This window comes from Sapajus apella, unplaced genomic scaffold (genome assembly GCF_009761245.1).
Source record: "Sapajus apella isolate SASKATOON/1434 unplaced genomic scaffold, GSC_monkey_1.0 scaffold38, whole genome shotgun sequence".
Taxonomy (NCBI): Eukaryota; Metazoa; Chordata; class Mammalia; order Primates; family Cebidae; genus Sapajus; species Sapajus apella.
In genome coordinates, this window is record NW_022436978.1 from 16,246,185 (window position 1) to 16,266,284 (window position 20,100).

General features: G+C 39.0%; 1 protein-coding gene across 2 annotated transcripts in view; it reads left to right on the forward strand.

The window, feature by feature from the left end:
* EHHADH (enoyl-CoA hydratase and 3-hydroxyacyl CoA dehydrogenase) overlaps nucleotides 1-20,100 on the forward strand; it is a 92,638-nt gene that overhangs the window by 55,053 nt on the left and 17,485 nt on the right. For both annotated transcript variants that reach the window (XM_032298375.1, XM_032298374.1), the window contains exon 5: nucleotides 7,415-7,519. In XM_032298375.1, coding sequence (XP_032154266.1) covers nucleotides 7,415-7,519 — 105 coding nt within the window. The remainder of the gene's footprint in view (nucleotides 1-7,414; nucleotides 7,520-20,100) is intronic.

The window sequence follows — 20,100 nt, forward strand, 5'->3', positions numbered from 1 at the left end:
AGTCTCTGATAGAACAGGCTTTAAACCAACAAAGATCAAAAGACAAGAAGAAGGGCATTACATAATAGTAAAGGGATCAATGCAACAAGAACTAACTATCCTAAATATGTATGCACCCAGTACAGGAGCACCCAGATACATAAAGCATGTTCTTAAAGACCTACAAAGAGACTTAGACTCCCACTCAATAATAGTGGGAGATGTTAACACCCCACTGTCCACATTAGACAGATCAACAGGACAGAAAATTAACAAGGATACTGAGGACTTGAACTCAGATCTGGACCAAGCAATCCTAATAGACATATACAGAACTTTCCACCCCAAATCCACAGAATATACATTCTTTTCAGCACCACATCACACTTATTTGAAAATTGGCCATATAATTGGAAGTAAAACACTCCTCAGCAAATGCAAAAGAATGGGAATAAAAACAAACAGCTCTCAGACCATAGTGGAGTCAAATTAGAACTCAGGATTAAAAAACTCATTCAGCCAGGCACGGTGGCTCACACCTGTAATCCCAGCACTTTGGGAGGCCAAGAGGGGTGGATCACCTGAAGTCGGGAGTTCGAGAACAGCCTGACCAACATGGAGAAACCCCGTCCCTGCTAAAAATACAAAATTAGCCAGGTGTGGTGGCACATGCCTGTAATCTCAGCTACTTGGGAGGCTCAGGCAGGAGAATCACTTGAACCCAGGAAGTGGAGGTTGTGGTGAGCTGAGATTGTGCCATTGCACTCCAGCCTGGGCAACAAGAGCAAAACTCTGTCTCAAAAAAAAAAAAAAAAAAAAAAAACAACTCACTCAAAACCACACAACTACATGGAAACTGAACAACCTGCTCCCGAATGACTACTGGATAAATAGTGAAATAAAGGCAGAAATAAAGAGGTTCTCTGAAATCAATGAGAATGAAAACACAACATACCAGAACCTCTAGACACATTTAAAGTGGGGAGTAGAGGGAAATTTATAGCACTAAGTGCCTACAAGATAGAGGAGGAAAGATCTAAAACTGAGACCTTAACATCACAATTAAAAGAACTAGAGGAGTAAGAACAAACAAATTAAAAAGCTAGCAAAAGAGAAGAAATAACTAAGATCAGAGCAGAACTGAAGGAGATAGAGTTATGAAAAACCCTTCAAAAAAATCAATGAATCCAGGAGCTGGTTTTTTGAAAAGATTAACAAATAGATAGACCGTTAACCAGACTAATAAAGAAGAAAAGACAGAAGAATCAAATAGATGCAATAAAAAATAGTAAAGGGGATACCGCCACCAATCCCACAGAAATACAGACTACCATCAGAAAATACTATAAACACCTCTATGAAAATAAACCAGAAAATCTAGAAGAAATGGATAAATTCCTGGACACTTACATGCTCCCAAGACTAAAACAGGAAGAAGTTGAATCTCTGAATAGACCAATAACAAGGTCCGAAATTGAGGCAGTAATTAATAGCCTGCCAACCAAAGAAAGTTCAGGACCAGACAGGTTCACAGCCAAATTCTACCAGATGTACAAAGAGGAGCTGGTACCATTCCTTCTGAAACTATTCTAAACAACAGAAAAAGAGAATCCTCCCTAACTCATTTTATGAGGCCAGCAGCATCCTGAAACCAAAACCTGGCAGAGACACATCTGAAAAAGAAAATTTTAGGCCAATATCCATGATCAACATTGATGTAAAAATCCTCAATAAAATACATACAAACCAAATCCAACAGCACATCAAAAAGCTTATCCACCATGATCGAACTGGCTTCATCCCTGGGATGCAAGGCTGGCGCAACACACACAAATCAATAAATGTAATCCATCACATAACCATAATCGAAGACAAAACCCACATGGTTATCTCAATAGATGCAGAGAAGGTCTTCGGCAAAATTCAACAGCTCTTTATGCTAAAAACTCTCAATAAACTAGGTATCGATGAACCATATCTCAAAATAATAAGAGCTATTTATGACAGACTCACAGCCAACATCATACTGAATGGCCAAAAACTACAAGCATTCCCTTTGAAAACCAGCACAAGACAAGGATGCCCTCTCTCACCACTCCTATTCAACATAGTATTGGAAGTTCTGGCCAGGGCAATCAGGCATGAAAAAGAAATAAAGCATATTCAGTTTGGAAAAGACGAAGTCAAATTGTCTCTATCTGCAGATGACATGATTGTATATTTACAAAACCCCATCATCTCAGTCCAAAATCTCCTTAAGCTGATAAGCAACTTCAGCAAAGTCTCATGATACAAAATCAATGTGCAAAAATCACAAGCATTCCTATACACCAATAACAGACAAACGGAGAGCCAAATCATGAATGAACTCCCATTCACAGTTGTTACAAAGAGAATAAAATAACTAGAAATACAACTAACAAGGGATGTGAAGAACCTCTTCAAGGAGAACTACAAACCACTGCTCAAGGAAATAAGAGAGGACACAAACAGATGGAAAAGCATTCCATGCTCCTGGTTAGGAAGAATCATTATTGTGAAAATGGCCATACTGCCCAAAGTAATTTATAGATTCAGTGCTATGCCCATCAAGCTAGCATTGACTTTCTTCACAGAATTGGAAAAAAAAACACCTTAAGTTTCATATGGAACCAAAAAATAGCCAAGACAATTCTAAGAAAAAGAAAAAAAACCAACCAACCAAACAAACAAAAAAAAAACAAAGCTGGAAGCATCATGCTACCTGACTTCAAACTATACTACAAGGCTACAGTAATCAAATCAGCATGGTACTGGTACCAAAACAGAGACATAGACCAGTGGAACAGAACAGAGTCCTCAGAAATAATGCCACACATCTACAACCATTTGATCTTTGACAAACCTGACAAAAACAAGCAATGGGGAAAGGATCCCCTATTTAATAAATGGTGTTGGGAAAACTGGCTAGCCATATGCAGAAAGCTAAAACTGGACCTTTCCTTACACCTTATACAAAAATAACTCCAGATGAATTAAAGATTTAAACGTAAGAGCTAAAATTGTAAAAACTCTAGAAGAAAACCTAGGCAGTACCATTCAGGACATAGTCATGTGCAAGGACTTTATGACTAAAACACCAAAAGCAATGGCAACAAAAGCCAAAATAGACAAATGGGATCTAATTAAACTAAAGAACTTCCGCACGGCAAAAGAAACTATCAGTAGAGTGAAGTGGGAACCAACAGAATGGAAAAAAAATTTTTTGCAATCTACCTATCTGACAAAGGGCTAATATCCAGAATCTACAAGGAACTTAAACAAATTTAAAGAAAAAAACAACCCCATGAAAAAGTGGACAAACTATATGAACAGACAGTTCTCAAAAGAAGACATTTATGCAGCCAACAAACATGAAAAAAAGCTCATCATCACTGCTCATTAGAGAAATGCAAATCAAAACCACACTGAGATACCATCTCAAGCCAGTTAGAATGGTGATCATTAAAAAATCAGGAGACAACAGATGCTGGAGAGGATGTGGAGAAATAGGAATGCTTTTACACTGTTGGTGGGAGTGTAAATTATTTCAACCGTTGTGGAAGACAGTGTAGCAATTCCCCAAGGATCTAGAACTAGAAATACCATTTGACCCAGCAATCCCATTACTGGGTATATACCCAAAGGATTATAAGTCATTCTATTATAAAGACACATGCACGCATATGTTTATTGCAGCACCGTTCACAATAGCAAAGACTTGGAACCAACCCAAATGCCCATTAATGATAGACTGGATAAAGAAAATGTGGCACATATACACAATGGAATACTATGTAGCCATAAAAAAGGATGAGTTAATGTCCTTTGCAGGGACATAGATGAAGCTGGAAACTATCATTCTTAGCAAACTAACACAAGAATAGAAAACCAAACACCACATGTTCTCATAAGTGAGTGTTGAACAATAAGAATACATAGACACAGGGAGGGGAACATCACACACTGGGGCCTGTCAGGGTTTGGGGGACTAGGGGAGGGATAGCAGAGGGGTGGGGGACTAGAGGAGGGATAGCATTTGAGAAATACCTAAGGTAGATGTCGGGGTGATGGAGGCAGCAAACCACTATGGCACGTGTATACCTATGTAACAAACCATGCTCTGCACATGTACCCCAGAACTTAAAGTATAATAATAAAAAAATGTGAGGCTATGTGCGTTAAAAATGGCTTTTTTCTTTTAAACAGGGGGATAATTTTATAAATTCTGTAGTGTATAAAAGGAGAGTTAGAAAGACCAGAAATATGACATTTATTTCCTTCAATAAATCAAGTTAGAAATTGTTTTAATTTACAGTGGTATAAGTACATTTGAAAGAATGTAAACTATTTTAAGTATGTAATGTTGAATTCATAAAAGGATGCTTAGGATCCAACATACTACAGAAATTTGAAGAATGTGAGATGATTTATTTTGTAAAAGGCAAAATAAGAAGTAAAGAAGCCTAAAATATAGGAAGAAATCATAATAGTGTGAAATGAATCTGTAAATTTGAAGGCTTACAGAAACTTAAAGCCTGTGGGAAAATATTGAATAATTTTGTGGCCCTATTTGCAGTATTGCCTGAAACCAAGATTATTGGAAGAAATCAGAAAGACTGGCTTTGGCAAAAAGAAATACAATGAGCTAGAACTGACCTTTTCCCAAAGCACTGCTTAAAGGAATATCACTATTTTTAACATGGAGAAAAGTGGTAAAAACAGTAAGAATATGATGGGTTTTTGATTTGCATAGAAAAGGTCACAGTGAATTACAAAAAAAGCTAACGTTAGAATCATACACCTGTTTTTTTGAGTAGTCTGCACAATTTTAGGAAAACCTGAATATGACATTTGGAAAGAGTTTCATGTAGAAAAAAATGTTAAAGGTTAGAAAAGAAGCCATCAAGAAAATTGGACAAAACTGAGATTACTCAGGTTGGAGATGAGAACTCTCAGCCTCAGTTGCTTTGGGGTGCACAGGGTTCTTATTAGAGCCCACTGGACAGGGGTTGTCATCTACACTGTAAGAAAAAACAAATTTAAATTACAGCCTAAGAATCTGCATTGGATATACAAAGTCATGTCTTTAGATCCTTAGTTCTTTGGAACAGGGTGAAAGTCCACCTATACATCATGTAACAATGAGATATATTCTGAGAAATGTGTAGTTAGGCACACTTTGTCATTGTGCAAGCATCATAGCGTGCTCACACAAACCTAGGTGGGTTAGCCTTCTACACGCCCAGGCCATGTGGTATGGCCTATTGCTCCTAGGCTACAAACCTGTACGGCATGTTACTGTACTGAATACTGTAGGGAACTGTAACACAATGGAAGTATTTGTGTATCTAAACATAGAAAAGGTACAGTAAAAATACGGTATTGTAATTGTATGGGGCCACCATGATATATGTGTTGTTGATAGAAATGTTATTATATGATATTATGACTGCACTTGGAATCCCATTGACTCTGTTAGAATAGTAGTGGTACTCTTGCAATTTTGTGAAATCCAAGCCAGAAGAAATCATTACAGCTAAAGAAATTTTCAGTTTATCTGGGAGTAGCTCACATTCCCCCTGCTTAGTTGACCTCAAAATCCTTTTATCATAGGACCCAGATTTCCCTGTCGCATTTTGTGTTTGCCTGGTTCCCTTAACCTGGGTAGGCTGATTCACTCACTCCTTACCAAAGTGATTTTATACACAGGATACCTGACCCCGAAAATCACTTATGTAATTCCCACCCTACTCCTTACCCAGGAGACCTGAAAGCCTGTTTTCAGAGATACTTCCAGAAAACTGCCCAAATACTGCTTTTCAAAGAGACACCTACCAAAAAAATCACTGAACTTTCTATCCAATCAAGAAAACTCATTTGTAGTTCTCTGAAGCACTAATAAGAACCAAGAATGGAGGGTTTGTCTCCGACGGCATCCACCAATACTGTAGGTGCAGTGAAGACTGTGGAACTGTTGCCACCAAGGCAGATTTGAATTGCTTTTCAGAAGGCAAGATGGTACTGGCAAGAAAGCAAGCGATGTGTCACCGTCTCCTTCCTTCTGACCCTGGGGTAAAGGATGCTGATGTCCCTACCTCTTACCTCAGAATATGCAGATCAAATTGCATATTTACAACTGGTAAAGAACTATCCAGGCAAATTAGGAATGGTGCAAACGCTTATCAGACTTCTGTATCCCCTCTAGAGCAGGCATTCTGTACTGGAGGATGCTAATGGCCTGATTGGACACTAAGTCTACCAGCACCTCTACCGCCAGATTCTAGATGCTGGCACCTGTGAAATGAGATTAAACCTGTTGCTGCTGCTTAGTGTCACTGACTCCAAGCTAAAAGCCCTCAAGAGAGCACTCAAGTCACAACTGGGGGCATGGGCCACACTCATGCTGCCACAGTCTCATTGTCAATTATCTAATCATCTGTGTCCCTCTCAGCTTCTGTAGGAGGAGGCAGGGCTCCAAAGCTTACCCAACAGCAATTCCACGAACTAAATGAGGGGTTGAGATGCTGAGTAGCCAAAAAATGGCAGAAGTCCATCCCATTTGTCCTGCATAATTTTAATTATACCTTATAGAATGTCAGATTTGTTTCTTCTTATTGACCTAACCATATTTATGTTTAGGGACTATCGGTTTTTCATTTTTGTTTGTTTGTTTGTTTTGAGATGGAGTCTAGTAGCTTTGTTGCCCAGACTGGATTGCAGTGGCGTGATCCTTGCTCACTGCAACCTCCGCCTCCCAGGTTTCAGTGATTCTCCTGCCTCCACCTCCCGAGTAACTGGGACTACAGGCATGCACCACCAAGCCTGGCTAATTTTTGTATTTTCAGTAGAGACAGGGTTTCACCTTAAACTGCTGACCTCGAGTGACCCGCCCACCTCGGCCTCTCAAAGTGCTGGGATTACAGGCATGAGCCACTGTGCCCAACTCTCTTTTTTTTTCTTTTAACCAACCACAGCCCATGGTGTGTGCTAGGGATAAGGTAGATACTATATTATCCTGCTGTGACTACTTCCCTTATCATTATCAAAAATGAAACACCTCACATTTCTATATTTATAAAGTGCTTCTATAGAGATTCATAAAATATAAGGAGAATATGTTACTCTTACTTAATACTCAGAATTACTGTGATAAGCATAATTATTGCCATTTGCTAATGAGGAAATTGTGTTCCTGGTGCAGTTCTTCATGGTCATACAAATAGTGAAGCTAAGCTGGAGTTGAATCCAAGTTTCCTGGTTACCTCAGTGCTGATCTTCACTCTGTCAGTCAATGTGGCTCTTAACCTATTTTATTCAATAATAGATATTTCTATCTAGGACAGACAGCCTTTCCTACCAGAGAGAGTAAGCTTTTGCTTTCATCTTGCTTCATTCTTTGTTTTGTTTATTTCAGGAAGACATATTTCAGCAGGTGAAGCACTCAAGCTGGGCATTCTAGATAAAGTTGTGAACTCAGACCCACTTGAAGAAGCAATCAGATTTGCTCAGAGAGTTTCAGGTAAGAAGATAAAAATAAGAGTAGCCTAAGACTGTGAATAAGATACATGTTCATTTCAGTAAGGAACTCCTAAATATCTTTTGGTCCATCCGTGTGATGGATACAGCTTTAAAATGAATGAGAAATTGTGTGTATTGATATGGTATGAAGTCCACATTATTAAGTGAAAAAAGATTATTGTATATAGTGGTTTGCCATTGGTGTAACAAAAAGGAGGGGTGGGATAGAATATGGGGAGAATGTATATATATATATATCTAACTGTTTATGGATAAAATATTTCTGTAGAGATTCACAAGAAATGTTTGATGGCTGCCTCTGAGAATAAGGCTGGTCCACCAGCAGAAGCTACTGGAAGGAGACTTTTCACTGGTTACCTTTCTGTAGCTTTTAAATTTTTTATCACATGAATTTTTTTTTTCTATTAAAAAAGAGGGACTCCTCCATAACTCACTTTATGAGGTCAGCATCATCCTGATTTCAAAACCTGGCAGAGATACAATAAAAAACAAAACTTTAGGCCAAGATCCCTGATGAACATCAATGCAAGAATCCTCAATAAAATACTAGCAAAGCAGGCTGAGTGCAATGGCTCACGTCTGTAATCTCAACACTTTGGGAGGCAAAGGCAGGTGGATCACTTGAGGTCAGGAGTTCAAGACCAGCCAGGCCAACATGGTAAAACCCTGTCTCTACTAAAAATACAAAAATTAGCTGGGTGTGGTGGTGCTCACCTGTAATCCCAGCTACTTGGGAGGCTGAGGCATGAGAATTGCTTGAACCCAGGAGGCAGAGGTTGCAGTGAGCCCAAATCGCACCACTGCACTCCAGCCTGGGTGACAGACCGAGACTTCATCTTATTTAAAAAAAAGTACTGGCAAACTGAATCCAGCATCACATCAAACAGCTTATCCACCACAATCAAGTCGGCTTCATCCCCAGGATGCAAGGCTGATTCCACATATGCAAATCAATAAACATAATTCATCACATAAACAGAACTAAAGACAAAAACCACATGATTATCTCAATAGATGCAGAAAAGGCCTTTGATAAAATTCAACATCCTTCATGTTAAAAACTCCCAATAAAATAGGTATTGATGGAACATACCTCAAAATAATAAGAGCTATTTATGACAAACCCACAGGCAATATTATACTGAATGAGCAAAACCTGGAAGCATTTCCCTTGAAAACCAGCACAAGACAAGGATGCCCTCTCTCACAACTCCTATTCAACATAGTATTGGAAGTTCGGTCCAGGGCAATCAGGCAAGAGAAATAAATAAAGGATATTCAAGGTCTAGGCGTGGTGGCTCCTGCCTGTAATCCCAGCACTTTGGGAGGTTGTGGTGGATGCATCATGTGAAGTCAGGAGTTCAAGATCAGGCTGACCAACATGGTGAAACCCTGTCTCTACTAAAAATACAAAAATTAGCTGGGGCCTGGGAGGCCACTTATATTCAGAACAAGGCTACTCGGGAGGCTGAGGCAGGAGGATCTCTTGAACTCGGGAGGTGGAGGTTGCAGTGAGCTGAGATTGTGCCACTGTACTCCAGCCTGCGCAACAGAGCGAGACTTTGTCTCAAAAAAATAATAAGGTATTCAAAAAGGAAGAGAGGAAGTCAAACTGTCTCTGTGGATGACATGATCCTATACCTAGAAAACCCCATATTCTCAGCCCAATAGTTTCTTTCTTTTTTTTTTTTTTGAGATGGAGTTTCGCTCCTGTTGCCCAGGCTGTAGTGCAATGGCACGATCCTGGCTCACCGCAACCTCTACCTCCTGGATTCACGAAATGCTCCTGCCTCAGCCTCCCCAGTAGCTGGAATTACAGGCGTGTGCCGCCATGCCTGGCTACTTTTGTACTTTTATTAGAGATGGGGCTTCTCCACGTTGGTCAGGCTGGTCTTGAACTCTCGACTTCAGGTCATTATCCGCCTTGGCCTCCCAAAGTGCTGGGATTATAGGCAGGAGCCACTGCCCCCAGTTGCCCAGAAGTTTCTTAAGCTGATGAGCAGCTTCAGCAAAGTCTCAGGATACAAAATCAATGTGTAAAAATCACAGGCATTCCTATATACCAACAGTAGACAAGCAGAGAGCCGAATCATGAATGAACTCCCATTCACAATTGCTACAAAGAGAATAAGATACCTAGGAATACAGCTAACAAGGGAACTGAAGGATGTCTTCAAAGAGAACTACAAACCACTGCTCAAGGAAATCAGAAAGGACACAAACAAACAGAAAAAAATTCCATACTCATGGATAGGAAGAATCAATATTGTGAAAATGGCCATACTGCCCAAAGTAATTTATAGATTCAATACTATTCCCATTAACTTCCATTGATATTCTTCACAGAACTAGAAAAAAAAAAAGCTACTTTAAAATTCATATGGAACAAAATAGAGCTCATTTAGCCAAGATAATCCTAAGTAAAAAGAACAAAGCTGGACACAGCACACTACCATCTTCAAACTATATTGCAAGGCTACAGTAACCAAAACAACATGGTACTGGTATCAAAACAGATATATAGATCAATGGAAGAGAACAGAGGCCTCAGAAATAACCCTACACATCTGTAACTATCTGATATTTGACAAACGGGAAAAAACAGGCAAGGGGGAAAGGATTCCCTATTTAATAAATGGTGCTGGGAGAACTGGCTAGCCATATGCAGAAATTGAAACTGGATCCCTTCCTTACACCTTATACAAAAATTAACTCAAGATAGATTAAAGACTTCAATGTAAAACCCAAAACTGTAAAAACCCTAGAAGAAAATCTAAATACCATTGAGGACACAGGCATGGGCAAAGATTTTACAATTAGAACGTCAAAAGCAACTGCAGTAAAAGACAAAATTAACAAATGGGATCTAATTAAACTAAAGAGCTTCTGCACAGCAAAAGAAACTATCAACAGAGTGAACAGATGACCTACAGAATGGGAGAAAAGTTTTGCAATCTATCCATCTGACAAAGGCCTAGCATCCAGGATCTACAAGGACCTCAAACAAATGTGCAAGAAAAAAATAACCTCATTAAAAATTGGGCAAAGGACATGAACAGACACTTTTCAAAAGAAGACATTTATGTGGCCAAGAAACACAAAACAAAAAGCTCAACATCACTGATCATTAGAGAAATGCAAATTAAAACCACGATGAGATACCATCTCATGCCAGTCAGAATGGCAATTATTAAAGTCAAGAAACACCAGATAGACGCTGGTGAGGCTGTGGAGAAATAGAATCACTTTTATACTGTTAGTGGGAATGCAAATTAGTTCAATCATTGTGAATGACAATGTGGTGATTCTCCAAAGACCTAGAACCAGAAATACCATTTGACCTAGCAATCTCATTACTGGGTATATACCCAAAGGGATATAAATCATTCTGTATTATAAAGATACATGCATGCATATGTTCATTGTAGCACTATTCACAATAGCAAAGATATGGAATCAACCTAAATGCCCATCAGTAATAGACTGGATAAAGACAATGTGGTACATATACACTATGGAATACTATGTAGCCATAAAAAGGGATGAGATCATGTCCTTTACAGGGACACGGATGGAGCTGGAAGCCATTATCCTCCGCAAACTAACGCAGGAACAGAAAACCAGATACTGCATGCTGTCATTTAAAAGTGGGAGCTGAGCAATGGGAATACATGGACACAGGGAGGGGAACAACACACCCTGTGGGCTGTCGGCAGGGGGTAGGGAGAGGGACAACATCAGGACGAATAGCTAACGGATGCTGGGCTTAACATCTAGGTGATGGGCTGATAGGTGCAGCAAATCACCATGGCACATGTTTATCTATGTGACAAACCTGCACATTCTGCACATGTGTCCTGGAACTTAAAATAAAATTAAAAAAAAATAATTAAAACTACCAAGCAGACAAACACTTCAGTCGATGGAAGACAGGCTTGCTAGTCTGTTGTGTCGCTTTAGAGAAAAACCTGAGGAAGCACCGAATGTTCTTACTCATAGGCGGGTGTTGAACAGTGAGAACACATGGACACAAGGAGGGGAACAACACTCACTGGGGCCTGTTGGGGGATGGGGGGCTAGGGTAGGGATAACATTGGGAGAAATGCCTGATGTAGGTGACGAGGGGATGGAGGCAGCAAATCACCATGGCATGTGTGTACCTATGCAACAATCCTGCAAGATCCGCACATGTACTCCAGAATTTAAAGCATAATAAAAAAGAAATAGAAAAAAAAAAAAGAAAAAAAGGTTTAAATGGCTTACAGTTCTACAGGCTATACAAGCATGGAACCAGCATCTGCTCAGCTTCTGGTGAGGTCTCAGAGAACGTTTCCCCATGGTTGAAGGTGAACCAGGAATGGCCACATCCTATGGCAAGAGAGCAAGAGAGAGACGTGTGGAGGTCCCAAACTCTTTTAAACGAGCAGGTCTCTCATCAACTCACTGAGTGAAAACTCACTTATCACCAAACGGATGGTGTTAAACATTCCGGAGGGATCAGCTCCCAGGACCCAGTCACCCCACAAGGCTCTCACCTCAAACCCCAGGGATCATATTTCAACACGGGATTTGGAGGGGACGAACATCCAAACCATATCACAGGCTCTATAATTTACCGCAGTAAAGCTGTGGGCCTTGAGAACTTCTCTCTCAGCAAAGTGAGCTATGTCCTGCTCTCAGAGGTTTCTTACTTTACGGACCTGGGACATTCCTTCCAGAGTTCTTTCAATGGCACTCCTCAAGTTTTTTTTGTTTGTTTCTTTTGAAAAAATTTCTTTTCAGTCTCTGGAGGTTGTCAGCTTTAAATGAGCAAGATGCAGAGGGTAAAGATTGCCAGAAAAAATAATTGTGAAGAGTGTTGGGCTACAGGCAGAACAGAGTGCTGGTGTCCCGCTTGGTGGCAGGCAATGGCCCGGCGGCATTCAAAGGCATTCTTTTGAAGGAGTCATTCTTTTGTTGACCCTGGCAGAGACCAAACACTTTCCTGAAATAATCTTTCTTTTTTGTGGCTCTAGCCAGTTACTGTTTCAATGTGAAAGCAAAAGCTTGAACTGGAGAGGTAAGGAACAATGGGGAGAAAATAATGGTGACCCCTAAAGAGAACCAGCAAGTCCTTGCCCAGATAGAAAGAAATTTCCTACTATTTTTCTCTGCCTTTCAGGCAACCTTCACTGTGTTTTCATCATTGTACTTCCTGAGGGGGCTTATTGTTTTGTTAGAAGTCACCTGATAGTCACACAGCAAAGGCTATTTGCATTTGGAGGTCCCTAAATGACTCTTTGGTTTGCTCAAGATAGGCCTGTGTCTGTCATTCACATCTGTAGTTTTAGTTTGTCAAGGCCTCAATTTCAACAGGAAGTTCTTTTCCTTAATTGATGTTCCTAGATTCCGATTTGAGAATTACGTTACTTCAAGAAATAGATGAGGTTCGTGGTCTCATGATCAAGGAGACCTGGATTCAGGTCTCAATCTTAACTACATTTATAAAATGGTCTGGTTATAACTTTAATTTATTCACAATTTAAAATTAATTTTAAGCATTAAATTAAACATTTTTAATTTATAAAACTTATAAAAGTGTTTAATCTCAGAGACACTACACAGTTTATCCACTTGGTGGCGCCCAAATATTGAGGCACTATTTTGCTTTAACCCCATAATTCACCTTTTAACACTTCAGGGCTTTAGACAATTATGTATTACTATTTTAAATTATAGTTATAAAGACTACATAGAAAAATGTAAAATTGTGATACAATGTTTAGACTATAAATGTACATGTTTTTGTAATTATACAGTATATAATTGTGTATAGAGTAATGATAGTTATATAGAGTGTACATGAATACAGACGCAAATGGTAAGGAAATAAGCAAAAATGAAAGTGTTAGTTTTTCTCCAAAATTTCTTAAGTGAGTTTTGCTTTTGTTTCGTTTTATTCCCTGGCTTAGGATAAGGTAGTTTTCTCAAATATTTCAAAATTATTTTTGGTTTTGTTTTTATTTTTTCCCGCTTTATTGAGGTGTAATTTCCACAAATATAATCCATGCATATTAGGTGTAGAGTTTGGTGAATTTTGGTAATTGTTTACAGTCGTGTGACCATTGCCACAATCAAGATACAGTTCTATCACTCTAAAAAGTATTCTCATACCCCTTTCCCATAAATTCTTTTATCTGCCCCTTGGCCACAGGCAACCAGTGACCTACTTTCTGTCACAGTTTTATGTTTTTTTTAGAATTTCATCTGGATGGAATCATGCAGATAGTATATAGCCTTCTGTGGCTGGCTTTACTTTGCATAATATTTTTGAGAGCCATTCCTATTGTTACATGCATTAATATTTTGTTCCTTTTTACTGGTTTGTATTCCATTGTGTGGGTAAACTACAATTTGTTTATCCTTTATCAGCTGATGGACACTTAGGTTGTTTCCATTTGGGCCTACACAAGTCTTTGTAGACACAGTTTTTCCTTTTTCTTGGGTAAATACCTGAGAATAGTATTGTGGGCTTGTAAAGTCAGTGTATGTTTAACTCAAATGCTTTTTAAAATGTATTAATAAAAATCCATTAGTGATTTAAAAGACTCTAATTTTTGTCAAGCAGATCAGAACAGATGGGAAAAACCCAGTGAGATTGAGTTTAAATATGCTCTCACTAGACTGCCTGTAATACATCCTATCTAGAAGGCAAATTGGACCATCATGTATTGAGGCTTAAAATTACTCATACCTTTTGACTTAGTATTTCTATTCTTAGGAATTTACCATAGAGAAATAATCACATAAATACACGAAGATCTGTGTACAGTAATGCTCACTAAAGCTTTTAGTCATAAAATATTGGAAACAACTCCAATATTCAGTTTTGGAAGATTAATTTCATAAAAACGAGAATCTCAATGAACTAACTCCATTCAGCCATTACAACTTCCATTTAAAAAAAGTTGAAGATCTTGGAAAATTGCTTAAATGTACTATGAAGAAGAAAACAGCCAGACAGAAAATTTCACAAGTATGTGTGTGTATGTGTTCTGATACATATCTGCATAAGGAAAAAATTATAACACAATATAACAAATTTTCAGTAGTGGTTGTACTTGGGTGGTAGGTAATCAAGACTCTTGATGTGAAAAAAACATGTATCTTTTCGTAATATCTGAGTCATTAAATTTACCCAAAGGGAAAAGGGTGCCTTTGGAAGGCCAGTGTGGAAAGGGTGCAGTCTGATAGAGAAATGGGCTGGGACTGGAGGTCAGGATTTGATACAGTGGTCTCAACCTTAGCTACGTGAACCTTAACAAATCACCTTTGGAGCTTTATGTTATTTATCGGTAAAAGAAAGGGTTCAACAAAATTAGTTGGTTTCAAGTCATGTTCTGAGACCTCACAGGCTACTGTGATTGGGTGCCTAATTATTTGTCCTTGCAACAACTCAAGCAAGGTTTTGGGGTATAATGTCTATTTTGGGATTTAGTGGCTAGAATCCCATGGAAGCCCTAGGACTTTTACTATTTACTATTTTTTTCCTTTTTAAATGAGTTCCACTGTTTGAAATCCTATGATTTCCTGGTGCTGCTTTGTAATAGACAAACGCGAGAGATCAAGGTAGAGAAAAAGACAGATCAACCAAGGATTAACTCAGAATCTTCTCTACATTTGCCATTTATTCTCTCATCAAGTTTCTAGTTTAACGAGGCCTGATATTTTGCCTTTCATTTTCATTCGAGGTCTTGTGCCTATTCTCTTCTTTTTGTGTTTTCCCACTTTCCTCTTTCTTTCTTTATTTTTCATTTTTCTTTTTTTTTTTTTTTTTTTTTGAGACAGATTTTTCTCTTGTTGCCCAGGCCGGAGTGCAATGACATGACCTCAGCTCATTGCAACCTCCGTCTCTTCAGTTCTGATGATTCTCCTGCCTCAGCCTCTGGGGTAGCTGGGATTACAGATGTGCGCCACCATGCCTGGCTAATTCTTTTTGTATTTTTAGTAGATAGGGGGTTTCACCATGTTGGCCAGGTTGGTCTCGAACTCCTGACCTCAGGTGGTCCACCCACCTCCACCTCCCAAAGTGCTGGGATCACAGTTGTAAACTATCACACCTAGCCTATTTGTCTTAAATATAGCTGTTAGTGTGTGGTCATTTGGCAGAACAAAATTGATGGATTAACTTGAAGGAAAGTTTCCACAAAAATTCAATGTTAATTATATTAAATATATATGCATTTATTAGAAATCTATAGTTATGGAAAGCTAGAGCAAGTGTCTTGATCTAGAGCCATGATCTTCAAACTTTACTGTACATCAAAATTGCTTCTTGGTGGGCTTGTTAAAACATAGTTCACAGGGCCCCACTCATTACTTTCTGACTCATTAAATCTGGGGTGGGGCCCAAGATTTTGTATCTCTAATAAACATGCTTAGGTGATGTTGATGCTATGTTCTGGGGACTACACTTTGAGAGGAGAAGGGTAAGAAAGGAGATAATTTTTGCTGATTTTGATTTTTTTTTTTACACCTGAATGCAAACACTACCTATAGTCTTAAAGATATTTTTGTAAATTAACTATGAAAGGCATGATTGAAATACATGCAGATATGGTTGCATAACCTTGTGAATATACTGAAAAACAATGAATTGTATACTTTAAAGTGGTGGCTCTTTTTGTATGCAAAGTCTATCTCTGTTTTAAAAATATATGTAAAATGTTGGTGTTCTTTTCCCATTTGTAACAATATTCCAATTATTCAGCCTATTCTCACTCCCACTGCTCAAATGTTTGCTTAAAAAAAAAAAAAACAACGAAAGAAGAAGATGCAGAACATTTATTTAGTTTTTACTTCTTACAGGAAAGGAGGGAGGAAAGGGAATTTCCAATGGTCGGTGTTCCAGTCAGCACTTTTGGAGCCAGTTATGAATGGGAAGGGAGTGTGGAAGGTTAACCTACCTAAAAACACAATTCGGGACTTAGCTGCACATTTCTCTGCAAACTTTATACTGTATCCTGGCGAGTTGACTGTGGAAGTTCATTAGCGTTATGCATCTTAATGCTCGTATTCCATGAAGCCTCCCAGACTACTGCAGTGCAGTGGATTTAGCAGTGCCATGCAGAATTACTTGGCCACACCAGATTGCTTTGGCTAAACTAGGGAGGGGAGGATCCTGTCAAATGCTGTTTCTTTGCACATGCATGAGGCTAGCAGCACATGTTTCTGCCATGAAGCTGAATGTGTGTGCTGTTATTCAAAGACCAAGAGTCTACAGGCGCGCGCTCTCTCTCTTTCTACCTTCCCCAGCTGGAATGGGCACAGGGAATTATCTAACTGGGAGTCTCAATTCAGAAACCTCATGCTCCGTTTTTGTCCCTGTAATGAAACCTGGTCCCGTTCCTGTGGCTGTGCTGGGCTGTGTTAGCCATTTTTAACAATTCTAATTCTGCCTAAAGACCTTGGTCTATTTGTTCTTTTGGATTTTGTGGCTTTTAAAAAATCTTAGTGGTTTTATTTGTCTTTCTCTTCATTTTACCTCCTGTTCTTTGTAATTTATTTTTACCCTCTGTGAACATTTATATGAACATGTTTCAAAAGAGCAGAGTGACCTGTCTTTCATAGGAGGCCTACGCACATGTCTAAATTGAGCTTCCTTTTTACTTGCTAGACAAGTTCTGTGGGTCACCTTCTTGAAGCCTGTTAATGTGCGGGTTGTTCTGTCTGTCCTTTGCAAAACTTCTATGATGGACACAGCTTTCTGTTTATCAGGGTTAGAGAGAGAAAGAGATTCTTTTATGTCTGTGAAAACGATTTCTGTGAACTGCATGTTAAGCCTCTCTAGCCTAGGCAGAGAAAATCTGTTCCTGTCATTACAGCAGAAGGAAGAAGGAAAAATGATCACCTCCTTTTCTTCCTTCAGAAACGTGACCTTTTTTTTTTTTTAATCAAAATTGCTGTAGAATACCTCATAGAATTCAGAAAAAAAACATGAATGGGTCAAGGAAATAATTCAAGTAATAGTATATTTGAATCACTAATTAGTTTCTTTCCTCCCCATTTCCCTGGGCAGCTAATGCTGCTGCTGACATGTGGACACTTACCTCTCTTATTATGTAGGTACTGCTGAGTGACTTGGAAACTACCAGGTGTACAAGAAATACACCTTGAAAACAGCCATACCTATATACCCAAAGGAGAAATTCTGAGTATCTTATAACCGAAGTTGCAAGCTAACAGCATCCTTAGTTTTAGCTGCAGCAAGAAAGAGATAGGAGATTGAGCAGGGAGAAACCATCTATGATTATGCTCGGATCCAAAATTTTCCAGTGGGTATGCTTAGTTTGGCCCTAGGCCTGGTCTAGACAAGAGCCTTGGATAGTTCCCAAAATGCCCATATGCAGTCTGCAAGGTCTTCAGTGTTCCCAGGATAATAGGATTATGCTGATCAGAAATAATTACTGCACACCTTTAAGACTTTTTTTTTTTCCACTTCAGTTTTGTTCTCTCCTCTCTTTTTTTCCCCCTTATTTTCAATCTCTAGCCTAAAACAAAATTGCCAGAAACTACAGCTGTCGTTGATTCAGTGGCGGACAGCACTCTTTGCCCATGGACCTCCCAGGGACTATACTTTAAAATCAACTTTTGACCTTTTCAAGAATAGTCTTCCTAGTCCCCACCTCTAAAGATTCTTCACTGAATCTATGCTGGGCCATGGGCATGACTATTCTTAAAAACTTCAACAGTTAATTTTGAGGTATGACGTGGGCATCTGAACTTCTTAAATCTTCAAATAAATCGGATGTCTGCTATGATGTTGAGAAGCACCGCCAGCAATGCTGGGAACAGAGGTAGCATCACAAACAGAGATCCCGCTCTAAGATATTCTCAACCCTGTCAATGCCCTGTCGCGGCATAGATTGCACCGGCCGACTGTTCATGCCCCGGCACCAGCAGCCCAGCCCGCCTTCCTCCTCCTCCTGTGCCTCCACACTCTTGTCTGCCCCCTCTTCTCCCCATTGTCCATTCTCGTCTTCGTTTTAGGCCACTGGCTAATTAAATCATCTGTAAGACCCTGGAGGGGTCCCCATTCTTCTCTGCTGGGTGTGCTTTTCCATAAGTTGAGGACTGGGCCAACTCTTTGGATGGGCCTGTTGGATACAGTTCATGTTTTTTCAAAGTAGCAGGGTAAGGGACCACATGCCTTTAACCACTGTCTTTTCTCCATTCCTGAATCCTGTTCTTAACATCATTTGGGAAATCATTACTTTAGAAACTCATTCTTTCCAACACTACTTACTAATCAAGCATTAAGAAAATATTCCTGTTTCTTTGGTTAAAAAAGGAGGTTGAGATTATACAATATATCTCTATTACTGAGGGAAGGTGTTCTCTTTCTGGGTCCACAAGGGGGCATAGTTTTAAGGGTAAGAATGTCCCAGCGCCATGCCCGCCATGCCCTCCTCCCATCTCTCTCCATCTGGGAGATTTAATGGTTTCTGTTTCTCTCTCTCTCTCTCTCTCTCTGAAGTTTTCTCTCTTCTTTTTTTTCCTTTCTCCACCTAAAATAAATTCACTTTCTGCAAAAACTCTGTTTGGGGTCCGATATTTACTTTGCGAGCACACCTGGTCCCCTTTCTCATTCTTGGGAGAGCAGGAGACCAAAACCTTGGAGAAACGTCCTCTCAGGGGAGCTAAGGGCTCCACTGAACCCCAACATTACCATATGCTACAATATATCTATATTACCATGTACACATGATTACTTCCAAACCTTACTTAACTTTCCCTTGGACGTGCTTAACACACCAAAGCTAGATGGGCTCATGCTCATATGTCTTTTTATGGCGAAATTGCTCTGGTATAAGCCCTGGTAGGTTGTCTGTCTAAATAACTAAGATGTACATTTTTGATAGAATGGTTTTATTTTTTAAGAGATGCTAGTATATTTTAGAAAACAACTTCTGGTATAGCTGAAGTTTTGGTAACTATAAGTTGTTATGAATTTACGAAAACTTTGGAATCATTCTGTAAAGTTATTTTTTAAAATAGTACCATAAGGACTCTTATTAAAATTTCATGTGTAATACATATGGAAAATATTGATATTTTTATGCTATTAAATATTTATATCCAGGAGCATGGGGCTTTTCTGTTTTTATTAAGGTCTTATTTTATGTTCTTCAATAAAATGTTATAGTTATCTTCTGAAAGGTCTTGTACCTTTCCTGATAAATTCATTTCTAGATATACTTTAACAGCTTTAATGAGGCATGATTTGCCTTATAGAGTTGTGCGGCCATCCCCATAAATCAATTTTAAGACTTGTGCACTATCACAAAAAGTTTATTTATGTCCATTACAGCTAACTCCCACTCACATCCCCAGCCCTAGGCAGCCACTGATCTTTCTGTCTCTATAGATTTGCATTTTTTGGACATTGGATCTAAATGGCATCATACAATACATAACGTTTTTGCATCTGGCTTCTTTTGGTTAGCGTAATGTTACTGAGGCTCATCTGTATTGTAGCATGTATCAGCAGTTTGATCCTTTTTATTGCTGAATAATATTCTA